Here is a 20,307-nt window from a genome sequence, read left to right as displayed (position 1 = left end):
GTGGAAGGTCCAGGGTGGGGAGAGAGGACTCTTGTGTGTTGGAGGCCAGTGTGAATGTTGCAAGGTCATTAATGCTAATCAAAGTGATTAATTACAACATTCACACTGGCCTGAAGAAGACAAGAGTCCTTTCTCCCACCCTGGACCTTCCACAGATATATAAACATCACTGACCTAGTTTTCAATATACCTCACAATCTCTGAGGATGCCTGCCATAGATGTGGGGGAAACGTCAGGAGAGAATGCTTCTGGAACATGGCTATACAGACCTGAAAATGCACAACAACCCTACATTGAAGAAGTTTGAGAGAAAAGGGCATTTAGGAGATAGGTTATTCCTTTCACAAGATTATATTCCAAATTCCAAGATGCGGCACCGAAGGGGGGGGGGGTCTAAGTCTATCCAGTTTAAACAGTGGGGGGGCCGGGGAGTCTTAATGGCAGCCCCCCCGGCCTGCCCTGCGCCGTCTGCTCCTGGGGCGCCGGGGCCTCCTGGCTGGCGGGGCAGCCACTCCGAAATGCCGGCGGGGTTTTCCCAGGCCCAGGCGCCTCTGAGCCCCGAGCGGGATTTTACGGCCGAGCGGCGTCCGAGGAGGAGGCGGCGGCGGCAGGCGCAGCTGCAGCGGGAGGGGCCGCCTGCCTGCTTGCCTGGGGCCCGCCACGGCCTGCGTGCTTGTCCTCGTCCGCGAGAGGCCCAGGCGAGCTCCGCGGCGCCGGCCTGTCCCTTCCGCCTTCGCCGGGTCCCTCTCGGCCGTGACGTGGCGCGCTGACGGCGGCCCGGGCCGGGATCTCGCCGCTTCCCCCCGCTCGCTCGCTCGGCGCTCGGCCCCTCCCTCCCGCCTCCGCTCCCGCCCCGCCGCCGCCGTTGCCGCCGCCACATCCCAGCGACGCGGAGGAAGGCCGCCCGCAGCCCCGCCCGGCAAGCAGCCGCCCGCAGGCCCCGCCTAGGCCTTCCCCAGGCCGCCGAGCAGGCCCCGAGCAGGCCGCTCCTAGGCCGCCGCCTCAGCCTCGGCCGGGACGGGCCCGCAGGCCGCAAGCAGGTACAGGCCCCGCACTCGGCCTCGGGGGAGAAGGGGGGGAGGGCTCCGGTGCTGCAGCGGAGACACAGACCAGGCCCTGGCGGTGCGGGTAGGGGGCGAGGCCCGGTTCGGGCGCTGGGAGGACGAGGACGACGAGGAGGAGGAGACAAGATGGCGGCGGGAAGGGACGCTCAGGGAGAAGGCCGGCCGCCATCTTGGATCCGTCGCGTCGGGCCCCGGGCGGGCGGGGAGGCCCCATCGCGGGCCCGGCGGGGCAGGGCAGGCAGGAGGAGGAGGAGGCGGCGCTGGGGGCAGCGGCGGGGGAGCCTCGCCCTTCCCCCTCCTCCCCGCCTGCAGCCCGGCTCGCCCGCCCCAGGCCCACTTCGCCACCGCCAGGCCCAGGCCCGGCCCCCAGGAAAGCAGCATCCCGGGCATTCACTCCGTGCCTCAGAAATGGGATGCTGAGGGAAAGCAAATCTCCGTCCCCTCCGCCGCCTGGGTCCACTCAAGGGGGCAGAGCCTCCCCTCACGACTTATTCAGTCATGCTCTTCTCTGTGTGCTTAGTACATTTTGAAAGATTGACACCCATCTCCATCTACATTTATTACATCGGGGGGGAAAGGCTCAACTTTTCCCTTCCCTCTGTAGTGGTGATGGCAGCTGCATTCACACGAGGATGCCACCCTGCGCTTGTTTGTCTGCGGATGTGTCCTGTCCTTCAGCTCCTCCCCATATAAACATCATTAAAATGTGGTGCATCTTAGGCCCCTTCCACACAGCTTAATAAAATCCCACATTATCTGCGTTGAACTGGAATATATGGCAATGTATATATATGGACTCAGATATCCCAGTTCAAAACAGATATTCGGGGGTTTTCTGCCTTGATATTCTGGGTTATATGGCTGTGTGGAAGGGCCCTTAGAATCAAGGCTGCTTATCTGTGTGTGTATGCATATTTCTGCTGGTGGCAATGAAATTAGTGTGCATCTTAAGATCAAAGAAGAGTCTCGTGTATATACTGTATACACATACACACATTTTACATTACACTACAGCAGAGCTTTTCAAACTTTTCATGTGGCAACACCCTTTTGAGACATGCATCCTTTTGCGACACAGTAAATAAAGAACACCACTCAGAAAACAGGAATTCCAGACATGAATCAATCAGGGCCAGCTAACACCTCCCAACAATGGACTCCCCCAGGCAGGAAGAAGCCAGACCTTGAAGCTGAAAGGCTATTTAATGCTAATCAAGGTGGCCAATTGAAACATTCACACCAGCCTCCAACAGACAAAGAGTTCTTTCTCCCACCCGTAACATTCCACAGATATACAAATCCCACTTGACTAGTTTCCAACACACCTCATACCTCTGAGGATGCCTGTCATAGATGCAGGCGAAACGTCAGGAAAGAATGCTTCTGGAGCATTGCCATACAGTTCAGAAAACTCAACAGCAACCCAATTCAGTTTTATTCTCCAAGTGGATGTTCAGCCAATCCCTTATAAGAATTTAATTATCTATCTATATAATATTTTTGATATAATCTTTAATGTATAAATACATGTTTGTATAGTTTCGTCTATAGCTGCTCTGTGTGCTTCATTATAAACATCATTGTCAGCAGATTTTTAAAATTAGAAATCTATCCATTTTAGTAGCAATTACTGCAACTCAATCAATAAATTGTATAAATTATAAAAGTAATAACAGTACCTACACTTGAACAGCACCAGTATTTGTTTGTGGGCACGGAAGGAGTGGGGGGGGGGGGGGCATTTTCCATGCAACACACCAGTACACAATTTGGAAAGCTCTGCATTACAAGTTTAGCATCCCTTATCTAGATTTCCAAAATACTCCCAAAGTCTTCCACATGGGTGGCTGAGAGAGTGACACAATATTTTCCCCATGATGATTCTGTGTGTATATGCTATGTTATTAAATATAAGTATAAATTTGATATCTTGTTTATAAAATTATTTAAAAGTCTTGAGCACAACATATTAAAAATATGTGATATGAAATTATCAACAGGCTATGGTGTAGATGAAATAAAGATGAATGTCATGTTTAGGTTTGAGTCCTATCTCCAAAATATCCTATTATGTATATGCAAATATCCCAAAATACAGAAGGTCCCAAACATTTCAGATAAGGGATGCTTAACCTGTAGTAGTCATAAGGTAAAGGTAAAGGTTTCCCCTGATTTTAAGTCCAGTTGTGTCTGACTCTGGGGGTTGGTGCTCATCTCCATTTCTAAGCCAAAGAGCCGGCGTTGTCCATAGACACTTCCAAGGTCATGTGGCCGGCATGACTGCATGGAATGCCGTTACCTTCCCGCTGGAGCGGTACCTATTGATCTACTCACATTTGCATGTTTTCGAACTGCTAGGTTGGCAGAAGCTGGAGCTAACAGCGGGCGCTCACTCCACTCCCCAGGTTTGAACCTGGGACCTTTCTGTCTGCAAGTTCAGCAGCTCAGTGCTTTAACACACTGAGCCACCAGAGGCTCCTGTAGTAGTCATAGCCAGCTCTGTATGTTGGGTTTTTTTTGTATTTCATATTACAGTACATAAAATAATTGATAACCACAATTAGAAATCCTGCAGTGCTCACTTATGCTTGGAATAATAAAACCAGTTCATTAAATGTTAATAGACTGGGTAAGAGCTTCCATCTACAAAAGATTTTCAAACTTGCTTTAGGAGGGGAGATCTAGTGTCTCCTTAGTGTCTCCTTATCTAGATGCTAGTGGGTTTTTTGTGGGGGGGGGATAAATTTCCTAGTTCACATATTCACAAAAAGCAAATTGCATTTCCATGTTGCTTTTAGCATGGTGAGTGTCAACAAAGAGAATGTTGTACACTGGATGCAGTCATAAATGTTACCATTTTCTGGACTGGACAGTACAGAAGCAAAACAAAACTTTTAAACCATCACGGTTCATTATCATTATTTTAAAAGTACGTTGTAATTTTGTTTACTATGCCTTTAATAACACACTGGGAAAATACTATTAATGTTTATTTCTTGTAATTTAGCTCATCAATATTGGGATGTTTATTTTAAATATTGGGATACAAATGAAGAAATTGATTGTTTATGAATAGATTTTATGGGAACCTCATTAAAGGAGGGATACTTGTCCTTAAAGAAAATACTCTTGCCCAGCACAGTTGCACGTTCTTGCAACCACCGCCTATAGCAAGCAGAAGGCAGTCCACCCCACCCCATAATGTCTATTTGGCAGTAATAGGGAAAAAATTAAACTATTTGACCATGTGTTTTTTCTTCTTCACAAATTTGAACCATAACAATCTACTAAATTTGTATATGTGTCACATCTAGATATAGATTAATTGGAAATATTTTTATTTTAGATACGTTGTTACTAATGAGATTTAAAGGCCATGGATGAAGATGGACTTGAACTACAGCCACACGATTCACATGCATTTTTTGATCCTACAGGTATGTAGTGAAACAATTTATAATGTTAAAATTGCGTTATGAAAGAGCATTTGGCTGGTCATATTCATTACAGTTTATTTCTGAATGACCCCCAGACTAGGGCATTTTTACTTAAAAGGCTTCCTTTCACAGTCTTACTGTACTCATTTTTTTAATTGATTGTATGCTTCGAGAAGAGACTTAATGCAGAAAATGTATATAGCACCCATTATCCCAGAAGCATTATACATAATTTAAATATTTGGTTATTAATATTGGTTGCCCTTGCTTTGAGCTAAGGAACAATAAAATAATGTTCATTTCCTTTAAGTAGCATGTATGCTATAGGCACATGCTCAGGCAAGCTGTTTAGGAAGACAACTAAAAATGCTAGGAAAGAACCAAGTTAGTAGTAGTAGTAGTAGTAGTAGTAGTAATTATTATTATTTGTACCCATCTTTTTCTCTCTAAAAAAGAAACCGAAAGCGGCTTACAGTAAAACCAATACCATACAATTTAAAACCCCAAAAATACATTCATTAAAATAATGTTAAATATTGATGGTATTAAAAAGTTAAAACCAATTAAAACCCCATTCATAACTAAAACCAGTAAATTAGCAGTTCCCAGCCATTTCACAATGTGCCTTACATTAGATTATCAATTTCTTTTCCCTCTACAAAATCTTACCCATCTGGCAAGTTTTAAATAAAATTTAGATCCTTCAGAGCATTTCCAGACAGCTCCTACACAAATAATAATGGAAGAACAGTAACAGCAGTGTTGAGATAAACGCGCAGAAGAAAACCTTTTAACAATATGCAGCATGTCACATGTAACTGAAATATGTGTAATAATTTGTATGGGGAGAAAAGAGTGGATGCACCCAAATGTTAATTTTTCCAGTGAGAGAAAGTTCTTAATAATATCCCTAAAATAATAAGAAAATCATGGTGATTTTAATGATATTGGAGTTACATTGGTTTAATACTTTAAATTATGTTTTATATTTCAGGAGCCGATGGAACACATATGAATGGAAATGAAATTGTGGTCGAAATACAGGAAACTGTATATGTGTCAGATGTGGAGGACGCTGATATAACTGTCCATAATTTTGTTCCTGATGATCCAGATTCGGTAGTAATCCAAGACGTCATTGAGGACGTTGTCATAGAAGATGTTCAGTGTCCAGATATCATGGAGGACACAGATGTATCTCAGACTGTTATTATTCCGGAAACAGTGCTGGACAGTGTTGTCACCGAAGAGGTTTCTCTAGCGCACTGCAATGTCCCAGATGATGTTTTGTCTTCTGAGATCACACCTTCAACAATGTCAGTACCTGAACAAGTGCTCACCAATGAGTCCTTGCACATCCCTGATGTTGGACACATGGAACATGTCATTCACGATCACAATAATGTTGTAGAATCAGAGATTGTCACAGGTTCCCTGGGAGAGGATGTAGTTTCAGAGGTGCTGGTGGCAGACTGTGCCTCTGAAGCTGTAATCGACGCCAGTGGAATTCCTGTGGAACATGACGAGGACAAGGGCAACTGTGAAGACTACCTTATGATTTCTCGTAAGTATTTCGGTAAAGTGTTTTAAACACTACAATTTTTTTATCAACAGATACCCTAACTCAGAGATCCTATTCTAGCCCTGTTGACTTACTGTAGTGGAAATCTAATATAAATGCCATGGCATCATCTTCAATATTTGATGGTTAGAGCTGAGATGAAAGCAGTAATAGTTCTAGTGAGATATAGCAGATTTGTTATCATTGTCTTGAATCTTGATAATTTCTTTTTCTATCAAGAAGTAAGCACACTGAGCAGCAAGAGAACCAATAGATGGCAGTTAGCAAAAGGAGAATAGAATAGAAGGGTTGCTGGAACTTTTAAAATAAATAAATGGCAACTATGTATTGAAACCTGCAATTTGCACAAACAAATATTTGTGTGTGTGTATCAGTGTTACAATCACCCATAATACTGGGTAAAATTAGCCATTAACTCATAGTAATAGATAGAAATCGCCATTGAATTTTCATTAAATATCAGAATTTTCCTAAACAATTCAATCAGAAAATATACTTGGCTTTTATCTTGAGAAAAATGTAAATCCACACCCTTCATAAGTACATGTGAATGTATATACTAGAAATTATGTCAAGTGAAAGTTTCCATGCTGTTTCATAGTTTGCCTTAAGCATTCCAAACAAGTTCTGCCAGTTCTTACGCACCAAGAGTGATGCCTAATTTGGTGCAGTCTGGTCTAGGATATAAGTGCTTCATAGAGACACATGAAAAAAAGCATTTTGAATTCAATTCAAAATTCAGATGGACCTTGATTAATGTGCTATTTAAAGTGATGGTCCCTGGATCTTTGCTGTGTTCTGTGAACCATTGGCTACTGATCCCAGCAAGTTTCCAGGATATTCAGTGGGCACAGATATGATACCAGTCTCTGACTCTGTGGAAAAAAATAATTACTCATCCATACCAGGTAACCGGAGAAGCACTGCTCTAAATGTTGGACTACAAGTACTGGCAGCCATAGCTCGCACAGCATAACCAAAAATGCTGTGAGTTGTAGTCCGACATCATCTGGGGTGCCCCATGAGTCCCATCTCTCTTTATACAACCTATTCATCTAATTTAAGTGTGATAGTGGGCTATTTTGTTGGTTGTAAAAGTTAACATAGTGTTAAGTAAGATTTAAGCTACAGAATCATAATTAACCTCCCTATATCATTATTTCCTTATTAGAGTTTCACTTATCCAAGCTTCTGGATTATCCAAGCCATTTTTGTAGTCAATGTTTTAAATATATCATGATATTTTGGTGTTAAATTCGTAAATACATTAATTAAAACATAACATTACTGCGTATTGAACTACTTTTTCTGTCAAATTTGTTGTATAGCATGATGTTTTGGTGTTTAATTTGTAAAATCATAACCTAATTTGATGTTTAATAGGCTTTTCCTTAATCCCTCCTTATTATCCAAGATATTCGCTTATCCAAGCTTCTGCCAGCCCGTTTAGCTTGGATAAGTGAGACTTTACTGTATTTGAGTTTTCTCATGCCGTCTTTTACCCAGGTTTGGGATTGTACATAACCATGATCAGAAGCACAGACCAAAGACAATATATGTGCATTCATAGTGCTTCGATCAGTGTCGCGTGTTTGAATTACAGTTCACATTGCTTGAACTATGGACACTATAGGCATATTGCTGATTCATTGGGGACTCTGATCAGAATAAAATATCCTATTTGTCACATTATGGATGAAAGATAAAATAGAAAACAGTCTTATTTCATTTTAGTATGGCATTTCTGTTGATTCCTGGATTAATTAGCTGTATGAACATGATTTTTGATTTGGCCAAGATTAGAAGATAATTAAAAGGTACATTTCACTTCTATGAAGCCAGACAGAAGAACATTTGTGATTTTTTAAACTTATATTATTTATTGATTCACTTCATTATGGGTGTTCTTATAAATAGTAATTCATTATATAAACGGTTATTTAATATCATTTTAAGTACTCTTTTTGTACTTTTCAGCATTTCTGACATTGAAATGGTCTTCTGTTTTATTGCAAGCTGTTTATATTATGCTGATATTGCATCATTTTATTGCTTTTTACTCTAGTGGATGAAGCGGTCAAGGCAGAAACTGACAATTCTGTTGATATTAAATCAGACTCTGAAGGTGATCCCTGTAAAATGGATGGCATTTGCCCAGAAGTCATCAAAGTATATATTTTTAAAGCTGATCCTGGAGAAGATGATATAGGTAAGTCGTCAACAAATCTTCAAGAGCAGTACTTGGAGGTCCCAGAATCAAAATAGCAGCAAAAAATGTGGCAAACATTCAATCTGTGTCCATACAACTTGCTGGGAGATAATTTTAGATCGGGTAAATTAAGGTTCTGGTCCAATATCCCCCAGTGTTTTCAAAGTGTACTTTCAGGAAAACTGTTAAATAACAGTCACAGCTTGCATTTTTATAAAAATCATTGGGCTTTCTTACTTCTGAATACACAGGATTGTGGTTTCATGGTGTCTATTTTGCTGGTCCAGTCTTTTCCAACCAGCTCTTTTCTAGATATTTGTGTTGCCTTCCCCCCCTTAAATGTTAACCATAGCTTAATAGAAACATGTTACTACAAAATATTTTGACTCATTTTTTTTTTACTTAGGAGGCACAGTAGACATTGTGGAAAGCGAATCGGAAAATGACCATGGAGACACATTAGTTAATCAAAATAGCAGTGTTCGTATTCCAAGGGAGAAAATGGTTTATATGGCAGTAAATGATTCTCAGCATGAAGATGAAGAGTTAAGTAAGTATGTGGCATTTATTTAGGGGCAGGAATTTGAATAAAATGATAAAAAGTCATATTACATAGGGTTTCTTTTTCTCATAGATGTTGCAGAGATTGCTGATGAAGTCTACATGGAAGTGATAGTAGGAGAGGAAGATGCTGCAGCAGCTCATGAACAACCAATTGATGACAATGAAATGAAAAGTTTTATGCCAATAGCTTGGGCAGCTGCTTATGGTATAGTCACTAGTCAAGTTTCTTCTTTTATATTGAATTTGGTAGCTGATCTGAAGATCAAGAACATTGGCTTCCAACTCATTTGACAGAGGGTTTCTCGCATATTGTGATAGGATTTAGCTGCAGGATAGAAGTATTTGAGGAGTGTGTGCTTCCATCTGAAAAACTGTATGTGGAGAATGTATCTGATCTTCCATTTGGGAGGAAAGAAACGAAAACCTACTCATATAGTACCTAATATTTTGCACCAGAATTTATAAGAGCATAGAATCATGGCGTTGGAAGAGACATTGTGGGCCATCCAGTCCAACCCTCTGCGAAGAAGCAGGAAAATCGCATCCCCCAACAGATGGCCATTCAGCCTCTGTTTAAAAGCCTCCAAAGAAGGAGCCTCCACCACAGTCCAGGGCAGAGAGTTCCACTGCTGAACAGCTCTCACAGTTAGGAAGTTCTTTCTAATGTTCAAGTGGAATCTCCTTTCCTGTAGTTTGAAGCCATTGTTCCGCATCCTAGTCTCCAGTACATATATGTCATTTGCATGTTGTTCATTAAATTGTTTCAATTAGGACATTTTGTCACATTATTTAGATTAACTTTTGTTTTTGAAACTGCTACCTGAAGTCCCTTTCTGTCCTACACATCTCACAGTTTGGGAACCACTTCTGTGATTTCCCCTCATTCCATAACAAAGTGGACCGTTAGCAACATGTCTGGAGGAGCTAATTTTATCCTTGTTTCCCGCAAGCTAGCAATCAAATTAAAAAAGAAATAGTATCATGCTTTTCCAAGCTTCATCATGATCAGTTGTTTGTGTTTGTACTTTGTTGCTGTATGAACTTGCCTTTTCATCATGACACTGAAGTGCGAATGTGGTGGTATCCATGGAGTAAGCCATAGATACCTGTGGAGGGCAACTATATATGAATAAAAAGCTATGCAGATTAGTTGTGGGGTTTTTTTTTGTTTGCACCTCTCTATATACAGTATCCAAACAAGCTATTAAAAGGTGTTGGAATAGGTATTTACAAGCTTTCAGAGTTGACTCTTCAGGCTTTAATCAAGCTTAGTAATTACTATTTATCATATCAGAAGCAAACCGAGGGTACAAGTGTAATGTATTTGAAAACACAAAGTTTAAAAAACTTGGCATTATACTAAATATCCTTTGACCAGTAGCTGGCCACTTGGAGTGCCTCTGGTGTTGCTATAAGAAGGTCCTTTATTTTGCATGTGGCAGGACTCAGACTGCATTGTAGTAGGTGGTTGTGGTTTGCTCTTCTTCACACTCGCATGTTGTGGACTCCACTTCATAGTCCCATTTCTTAAGTTTGGCCCTGCAATTGTGGTGCCAGAGCGCAGTCTCTTCAGCGCCTTCCAAGTCCCCCAGCCTTCTGTGTGCCCAGGAGGGAGTCTCTCATTTGGTGTCAGCCAGTGATTGAGTTTCCGGGTTTTAGCCAGCCACTTTTGGACTCTCGCTTACTGAGGTGTTCCTGCGAGTATCTCCGTAGATCTTAGAAAACTATTTCTTGATTTAAGGCGTTAAGCTTAGTAATTATCAATACTCCAGTCAGTGTTTTGAATTATCGACAAAATCCTGAATACTGATATGTATATGTTTAATCCTCCTTAGGTAATAACACAGATGCCGTTGAAAACCGAAATGGAACTGCAAGTGCTCTCTTGCACATAGATGAGTCTGCTGGGCTTGGGAGGCTGGCAAAACAAAAGCCAAGAAAGAGAAGGAGGCTGGAATCCAGACAGTACCAAACAGGTGAATATTCACCTATTCTGGTCACTGTAATAATTGCTTATCAAAAAAGAAAGAAAAAAGAAATAATGGAGGTGCATTTTTCTGTGAATATTTGAAAGAGATTTTAATGTACATTATTCATTTTGGACTTTGCTGCTTTAGTATGCTTTAGTATTTCATTTTTTTGCTTGCAGAAATATTTGATGCTGTTGGGATGACCTTAAAATAACCACTTCTTCTCAATTTAGAACAGAAGAGGAAAGTAATAGAACTGAAAGGTCAAAATTTGCCAGGGAAACTGTTAACTCGCATGCCAACTATCTATATCTAGATAATTTACAATGGTTTAAATAATGGCAAACTCATTTGAAATATTCAGAATAGCACAGTCTACATAGTATCGGAAGACCTTGGATTTTGAACTACATTTTTTTAGGATAAAATAGTTCTGGAGGTGGAAGAAGAAGGTGTGAAATATGCACGGTAATCATGGGGTGGAGCTACACTGTAGATCCAGTGCAGTTTGAAACTACTTTAACTGCTGTGACTCAGTGCTGTGGAATCATAGGAATTGTAGTTTTACAAAGTCTGTAGCCTTCTCTGTCAAAGAGTGCTGGTGTCTCCACAAACAATAATTCCATGGCATTGATCTATGGCAGTTTAAGTGGTGTCGATCTGGAATAGTTCTGTAGTGTAGATACACCCCTGGAGTACTTGTTGACAGACAAGAGAAGAATATGGAAAATAGTGTGGAAGAAGGAATGAACTGATCCTTGAAGACAGCAAAGTTGCCCAAATAAGAGTATTTTACTCTTATTCGTTTTTGAGCAATTCGGTTTTTATACTGTTTTGAAAACAATACAGTAGAGTCTCACTTATCCAACGTTCTGGATTATCCAACACATTTTTGTAGTCAATGTTTTCAATACATCATGAGATTTTGGTGCTAAATTCATAAATACAGTAATTACTACATAGCATTACTACATATTGAACTACTTTTTCTGTCAAATTTGTTGTATAAAATGATGTTTTGGTGCTTAATTTATAAAATCATAACCTAATTTGATGTTTAATAGGCTTTTCCTTAATGCCTCCTTATTATCCAACATATTCACTTATCCAACATTCTGCCGGCCCGTTTATGTTGGATAAGTGAGACTCTACTGTATCATTTTTCAGAAAATTCTTACATTCCATTTCTATGTTATTTTTTGGTCCAGGTACTTGGAATCTTTTGAAATATGCACACATACATACATATTAAACTGGATGCTGGGAATTACACAGACGAATACTGTATATACTTGAAGATAAGCCAAGTTTTTCAGCCCTTATTTATGAGCTGAAAAAGCCTCCCTCGGCTTATAATTGGGTCAAGGTCAAGCCAGGCAGCGGAGCCTGGAGGCCACACAGTATGTTTTCTTTTCCAAAACCTCCCTTCTCCGCTTCTCCTCCCAGGCTGGAGTTATCTTATTTTTTAAGAGAGAGAGAGACAAGGGAATGTTTTCAAAAGCGAAAGGAGAGTGAGTGAGAGCCTCTTGCAAGCCAGGAAGAAAAAAAATATTGCATGGGTGTAAGGGGAAGAAAAAGAGAGTCTCTTGCAAATTTGCAGGATTTATTATTATTATTACTATTATTGCAAGAACTTTTGACGCAATAGGGAGGGAAGGAGGGAAAGAAGAGCAACAGAATGTGTGTATTTCTTTTTATTCCTAAGGAAACAAAAATGGGGTGGGTTTTTTGGGAGAGGAAGGGAAGTTTTTAAAAGCATTTTCTGGCTACTTTTAGAGTTTGAAAAGGGATAAATAAAAGAGGTGGGAAAGGGGAGGAGAAAAGAGGCCAAAGTTGTTTTTAGGAGGGCTTTGCTTGCGTTTCTTCCTTGAGCAAATGCCTGCCCCAAAGCTTGTAAATAATATATAGATTTCCCCCTACAAATTCATTAATTTAATATATGAATTTTCCCCTCATATTTTTGCAAGCCTCTGCAAGTCCTATAAAGATATAATTCTCTATATATAGAGCAATGTCTAGATCAGGGGTCCCCAAACTAAGGCCCGCGGGCCACATGCGGCCCGCTGAAGCCATTTATCCGGCCCCCCGGGGGTTACTCGTTCTGGATGGGGGACGGGCAGCCAAGAGGAGGAAGGCTGCTGCTGCTGCTTCTGAAGGCTGTTGGCAGCGAGCGGGCGGGCAGGTGGGGGAGGGACTTCAGGAGCCCCCACGTGTTCTTCTCTTTTTCCTTTCCTTCCTTCCTCTTTTCCGAAGTAGCAGGCATGGCAAGGACGTTAGGAGCCTGCGTGTCGTCCTTCTCCTCTTCCTCTCCTTCCCTCTCTTCCAAAGTGGTGGCGGCGGTAGCATGGCTGCAGGCTGAGCGGCATACTTTCCTCTCCTTCCTTCTTTTCTTCCAAAGCAGTGCTTTCACCATGGCTTTGGATGAGGAAGAAGACGACGCACTGTCTCTTTTGCCAATTTGGAAGAGAAGGCAGGAGAGGAAAAACAGGAGATCGGGCTCCTAAATTCTCTCCCCCGCCCATGCTTTGGTAGAAGAGGAAGGAAGGAGAGGAAAAAGGCGAGCTGGGTCCTAAAGTCCCTCCCTCCGCGCTGCTTCTGTAATAAAGACATTGTTTTTGGAGGCTTTCATGCCTGGAATCACTGGGTTGCTGTGAGTTTTCCGGGCTGTATGGCTGTGATCCAGAAGCATTCTCTCCTGACATTTCACCCACATCTGTGCCAGGCATCCTCAGAGGCTGTGAGGTCTGTTGGAAACTAGGCAAGTGAAAGCCTCTGGTGCCTGGGATTCCTTGGCAGACCTTTGGGGATTGATTGGGGAAGGGACTTTTTGGACTGCCATTCCCAGAATCCCCCAACCAGCTGTGCACCTTTTTGAGCAGTTCTAATCTGCAGCATTGAGGGAAAAATCTGCATGCATGGACTTATGGCAGCCCTATATATTTCATAGGGTTCCTTAGGCTAGGAATCCCTTGTGTACAACGCAAACATTTCTCTTCTGAGTTGTGGAAGGCTTTCATGGCCAGAATCACTGGGTTGCTGTGAGTTTTTCAGGCTGCATGGACATGTTCCAGAAGCATTCTCTCCTGACGTTCGCCCACATCTATGCCAGGCATCCTCAAAGGCTGTGAGGACTGTTGGAAACTAGGCAAGGGAGGTTTATATATCTGTGAAAGGTCCAGGGTGGGAGAAATAACTCTTCTCTGTTAGAGGCCAGTGAGAATGTTGCAATTAATCACCTTGATTAATATTGAAAAGCCTTGCAGCTTCAAGGCCTGGCTGCTTCCTGCCTGAGGGAACAAATATGGAACCAGACATCGAGCATCTTATTAGCCAAAAGCAGTGTCATAAGATATGTGCAGTGTGCATAGGAATTTGTTTATGTTTTTTTTAAAAAAACTATAGTCCAGCCCTCCAACGGTCTGAGGGACAGTGAACTGGCCCTCGGTTTAAAAAGTTTGGGGACCCCTGGTCTAGATAGATAGATATTAATATAGATATAGGCCTTTTAAATATGCACACACAGAGAGATGTCTAGATAGATGTAAATATAGATAAATGGGACTTGCAAATATTGCAGGAGAGAAATGCACAGAGGATTTGCAAACTTTTCAGGGGAAAATGCAAATGTGAAATTAGTATATATAATTATAGAGCTATATCTAGCTCTGCATTGATTATATAGGCATTGAATGTTTGCCTGTTACTATGTTGGAAGCCGGCCTGAGTCCCCATGGGGAGATAGATAGTGGAGGATACAAAGAAAGTTGTTGTTGTTATTGTTGTTGATGATGATAACGATGATTATTATTATAATGTTATTGTTGATACCATATTGGTTTTGTTGACCCTACTTATGCACTTACAGAGCTAACTTACTGTTTTTCTTTGAAATACGGTAAATATTCAAAAAACATTTACCCCACTTATGCCTCAGTTAATGTAATTTTATTGGTATCTATTTTTATTTTGAAATTTACCAGTAGCTGCTGCATTTCCCACCCTCGGCTTATACTCGAGTCAATAAGTTTTCCCAGTTTTTGTGGTAAAACTAGGTGCCTCGTCTTATATTCGGGTCGGCTTATACTCGAGTATATACGGTACATTATATTTTCCTCAGAAAGTGATTCAATGCCAGTGGTGCTATGTATAAACAGTGCAGAGAGTTTGTTGTTGTTTTGTGTCTTAAATTAATTTCTGGCTTCTGGCAACTCTGAGGCAAATCTGTCATAGAGTTCTCTTGCCAAATTTTGTTCAGAGGTTTGCCTTTATCTTTTGCTGAGACTGAGAGAGTATGAATGTATTTTATTACTATGGTCACAAACCAGGAGTAATAAAATTTATTAAAACATTACAATATATATATTTAAAAAAACATCAACATTAAAACCAGAAAGTCCAGGATATACAGCCATTCTACTCAGCTTCATATCTGCGAGTATTTAAAATCTGTGGATATTGATATTAAAATGAATATCTGCTATAATCATCTACCATCTGCCTTGTTATTTTTACGGCTGCAGCACAAAACTTAGCCACTCTAAAAGTGGTCCATGATTCCCTATTCTCTATTAGATGTTTTAAATAATACTCATAATTTCTGTCAGGTATCTTCTGTATGATAGGAGTAATGAAAACAGATTGAATATCCCTATAGAAGTGATAACAATACTGTATAATAGGCTATGTCTGGCAGTTTCTATTTCCTCTAAACTGCATGGGCATACCCTGTAGTAGTGCTGATGACAACATGTTAAATCTGCCCAGGGTGCTGCTCACTACAACAAGTTACTTCTAAAAATTCAATATTCTTGAATTTGAGAATATTGAGCTTTGATAAGTAACTTGTTGTAGTGAACAACATCATGCTATTTTTAATTTCTGGATACCTGCCCATTTCTCTCCCAGATGCTCTTGCAGCTCCACATCCCAGATACATTGCTTAAAGACTTTGTCATATTCAAGTGTTATTAAAGCCCGAGGTGAGAGCATATGACTCTACAGCTAAGCGGGAACTCAAACCCTAGTCTCCATAGTCACAGCCCAGCATTCAGACTTAAATACCACAGTCATATTGCAGGCTGTGAGTCCGCGATTTTTACCAGCCTATATATAACATGTACAGTAACATGTACAAATCCTATATATAAAATGGAAGCAATATGAATAGATGTGCTATAAGACACAGTTGTCCACTTTTTTGGCATTTACATGGGGGTCTCATAACTGAGGACCCACTTTACAGCAAACCCAGCCATCTAGAATGTCATACTGGTTCATCAATACCCACATAATTTTAGAGCACCTGACAACAGTTGCAACTCTGGTGAATACCAACAACATTGCTATGGAAATACTAAAAGTTTGCATTTAGAAATTGATTTAAAAAACCCCATAATATTATCTACAGATCCAGAGTTATACTCTCAGGAAAAATAAGCAGTAAATATGTATACATATCTGCACTTAAAATGTTTGCTAATATGTAATGAACAATATAGAACTTCTTTATTCTGAATACAGTATTTGGGGTTTATCTGATAGAATTTAAGCTTTGGTTATCAGCCATTTAATAAAGACTAAATATGCAAAATCCACAATTGGCTTTCAATATCCATAGATTCCCCATCCACAGATTTCATAGTCCACATCTTGAAATTAAAAAATTTCAAAAAGCAAACTTTAATTTCGAAATTTTATTTAAGAGACACCCTTTTATTATGCTATTGTATATAATTGCACTTGAACATCTACAGATTTTGGTGTCTACAGGGGACTCTAGAATAAAACCTCAGCAGATCCCAAGTGCCCACTGTATATTTAGTTTGTGGAAGTCGCAAAACAATGAGACTGCAGAGTCTGAAAATAGGCTGGAACTGTACATTTTCCCAAATTTTCTAAACAGCATTGAACAGAAACAAATCTTTTAAGTTGTTGGGGTTTTAGAAGTCTCAGAGTCTAGTTCTGCATGTAAGGAAAGATTCACAGAAGCAACGGGAACCCACAGGATATTCTTGTAAATGCACAACCATCAATACCTTCATAGATAATAAAAACAATAATCACCATATCTAATACTTCTTTCATTATGTGTTGGAAAGATCAAGGGCTAAAGAAGCAGCTAAAGTGGGAAATTCTTTTGAGACGTTGTGTAGCAGCATTGTCCATTTCTGATGCACAAGATGTGAGAGAATATATATGGCTTCTGTGTTCATATTGCCAGCACAGGCTTGTTATAGGTGTGGTTGATACCATGGCCGAGAGCATCGTCTTCCTGGCAGCCCAGCAGATGCGTAATGCACCAGTATGCACAGTTTATGGGTAGGGGAAATTGCTACCGCAGTTCTGCCCTTTACAAGTTTAATGACTGAAATATCATATGAAATTCTATGTACTGTAGGCATGTACTGGCTTTTCATGTTTAGTTGCAGCAAAATATGTTATTAGAAGCATTGTGTTATACAAAGCAAAACAAAACTGTTGGTATCTTCAGTTCCAAAAGTGGTGGGCATTTTATCTTTAGTTTTAGAAACTATTGCCTTAAATGTGACAAATAGGAGGCAGCTGTTGGAAAGATTACCATTGCCATAATACCTTTAAGATAATATGTTTTCTTCACTTAATGGCATGTCAGGGTATTCTTTTTGACAGCTTTGAGTTCTCTCATTAAAGGAGATGTCAGTACTTGACATTCCTGTCATTTACTGAAGAGCTGCAAGTCTTTCCCTATTTATTTTGAAACCACCCAGATAGTATGAAGGATATTGAAGTTTTACTGGTTTCGATAGAAGATTTAAGCACATGCTTAATTCTGCCATAGACATCCATAGCATTTTGAAGCACCTAACAATTGTGTCCTTTATTGTTAGCAGACAAGTATAAGTAAATTGCTTTTGACCATAATGAATACTCTTCTCCTGATTTTGGTTTTTGCTTTTATTCTGCAGCAATCATAATTGGGCCCGATGGCCACCCTTTGACAGTCTATCCCTGTATGATTTGTGGGAAGAAGTTTAAATCCAGAGGCTTTTTGAAGAGGCATATGAAGAACCACCCAGAGCATCTCCTTGCTAAGAAAAAATATCGATGTACTGACTGTGATTACACTACAAATAAAAAGTTAAGTTTGCATAACCATCTGGAGAGCCACAAGCTCATTACTAAGACTGAGAAGCTCATTGAATGTGATGAATGTGGGAAACATTTCTCTCATGCTGGAGCATTGTTTACACACAAGATGGTACACAGGGACAAGGCAGCAAGCAAGATGCACAAATGCAAGTTCTGTGAGTACGAGACGGCAGAGCAGGGGTTGTTGAACCGGCACCTTTTGGCTGTGCACAGCAAGAACTTCCCCCATATTTGTGTGGAATGCGGCAAAGGGTTTCGGCACCCTTCAGAGCTCAAGAAACACATGCGCATCCACACAGGCGAGAAGCCCTATCAATGCCAATATTGCGAGTATAGGTCTGCTGACTCTTCCAACTTGAAAACACATGTAAAGACTCGGCACAGTAAGGAAATGCCCTTCAAATGCGACATTTGTTTCCAGATCTTTTCAGATACCAAAGAGCTGCAGCAGCATATAATTATGCACCAAGAGAGCAAAACACACCAGTGTTTGCACTGTGACCACAAAAGCTCAAACTCTAGTGATTTAAAGAGACACATAATTTCTGTTCACACCAAGGACTACCCCCACAAGTGTGAGATGTGTGATAAAGGCTTTCACAGGCCGTCAGAACTCAAAAAACACGTTGCGGTGCACAAAGGCAAAAAACTGCACCAGTGCAGACACTGTGACTTTAAGATTGCCGACCCGTTTGTTCTGAGCCGCCATATCCTTTCAGTTCACACAAAGGATCTTCCGTTTAGGTGCAAGAGGTGCAAGAAAGGGTTCAAGCTGCAAATGGAACTCAAAAAACACATGAAAACACACAGCGGTAGGAAAGTTTACCAGTGTGAGTATTGTGAGTACAGCACTACAGATGCCTCGGGTTTCAAACGGCACGTTATTTCAATTCATACAAAAGACTATCCTCACCGTTGTGAGTTCTGCAAGAAAGGCTTCCGAAGGCCTTCTGAGAAGAACCAACACATAATGCGGCATCATAAAGACATGGGTTGCCATGAGGACTCCTTTAGAGGTGGATTCGGGACGGGTGCGTGTAAGAGAGAAGCTTTCTAGGCAGTTATTGTATTTTAAAGCCGATCACACACAAAATACTGTGCATTTGATTTATTGCTGTATACAGATAGGATTATTGCTTCTAGTTGACTTTTATACAATCTTTTCATTAGTGTGTTCTGAATTCTTTTCCGTTTGCTTAATAAATGAGAAAGAATGGCAACAATAAAGTTGCATTTAATAAATAAATTCTGTCTCATACTGAATTTTTCCACAATTTTTGGTTCTCTTGACATGTTTACCTTACTGGATGCTGCGTATTCAGTGACCATATTCACTCAGTTTTGTCATGAGAAATTTTAAATTTGCTCTTAATTAAAAAAATGTCATAGTGAGATCTGTATAACGTAAATTGATAAAATTAATGTCAAAATACAGCATTGTGTCTTAAGACCAACCTAACTGTTTCATTGGTATGTAAGGAACTTGTGGCAAAATATTCATTCGGGTAGTTACTCAGTGCTATTTTCCATTATTTGAGGTTCTTTTTATATAGTGTTTTAACTCTTTCCTAAAAAGTAATAAGAAATACATTGGTTGCTGGGAGCATTTCTTTTCAGTAGGTGTGAGTTTCAAAGAAAAAAATGAGGCACTTGTTCATAAGTATTATCTGCTTATCTGCCTTTTGGTTTTGTATTCAAATGTACTTGTGTTTTGAAACCTATTGTTTAAGCCGTTGACAGAATAAATGACTCAATATTCAATGTTGCTAAATTTACCCCAAATTAAATCAATTTTATTACAAAACTCAAGATGTATGAAATACTTGGTTGTTTCCCAATTTCAACTGCCTACCAGCGTCTTCAGACAATCTTCAAAGACTATGTTTTCTTTAAAAAGATGGAAGAGTAAAGAATTAGAAAAAAATGTGTGTTTGTGAACCATTTGTTTTCCTGCAGCATTTTCTTACATTTTCATCCATTCCTCCTTTAAGAGTTTTTCCTTCCACAGTAAATTCAGTAAGGAGGAAGTGGTCCTTCAAGAAAGTAGAAATTTTCTGAAGTTTATCCAGTCCCTCCTCTTTGTTAATACAATTCAGGAAAGATGCTACAGTGGCCAGCTAAACTCTCCAACTATTTGTAAGGCAAAGTTTTTGTTGGCTGCTTCATGGCAAGCAAGTATTCTATCAATGTACAAACTTCACTGAAAAACTACTGCATAACAGTAATTCCAAAGCATTTCATTTCTCCTGTGTGATATATTGCATTTTGAAGAGGAAAGAGCTGTGACACAACCAGATGTGTTTTGGTTCCTTTCTTCATTTCTTTTCATGCTTGTAGGCTGGCCAAATAATA

The 20,307-nt window shown here is 40.3% G+C and overlaps 1 protein-coding gene across 2 annotated transcripts; it reads left to right on the top strand.

Annotated features, from left to right (window-relative positions):
* Positions 1–501: 501 nt before the first annotated feature.
* zfx (zinc finger protein X-linked) lies at positions 502–19,764 on the top strand. 2 transcript variants are annotated; one of them, XM_016992412.2, is made up of 8 exons: positions 502–1,041; positions 4,412–4,502; positions 5,497–6,066; positions 8,150–8,293; positions 8,700–8,843; positions 8,928–9,062; positions 10,693–10,904; positions 17,772–17,961. In XM_016992412.2, exons 2-8 carry the CDS (start codon positions 4,442–4,444, stop codon positions 17,778–17,780), a joined length of 1,275 nt encoding a protein of 424 aa, XP_016847901.1. In that variant the 5' UTR covers positions 502–1,041; positions 4,412–4,441; the 3' UTR covers positions 17,781–17,961. The 2 variants fall into 2 exon arrangements, with proteins under 2 accessions (XP_016847901.1, XP_003218933.1); XM_003218885.4 differs by having other exon boundaries at positions 513–1,041; positions 10,693–10,833; positions 17,772–19,764.
* Positions 19,765–20,307: the final 543 nt, after the last annotated feature.

The sequence above is a fragment of the Anolis carolinensis genome, chromosome 3, assembly GCF_035594765.1.
Source record: "Anolis carolinensis isolate JA03-04 chromosome 3, rAnoCar3.1.pri, whole genome shotgun sequence".
NCBI classification, from domain to species: domain Eukaryota; kingdom Metazoa; phylum Chordata; class Lepidosauria; order Squamata; family Dactyloidae; genus Anolis; species Anolis carolinensis.
The sequence above is the reverse complement of the archived record's forward strand: the minus strand, read 5'-3'. Positions and strand labels throughout refer to the sequence as shown.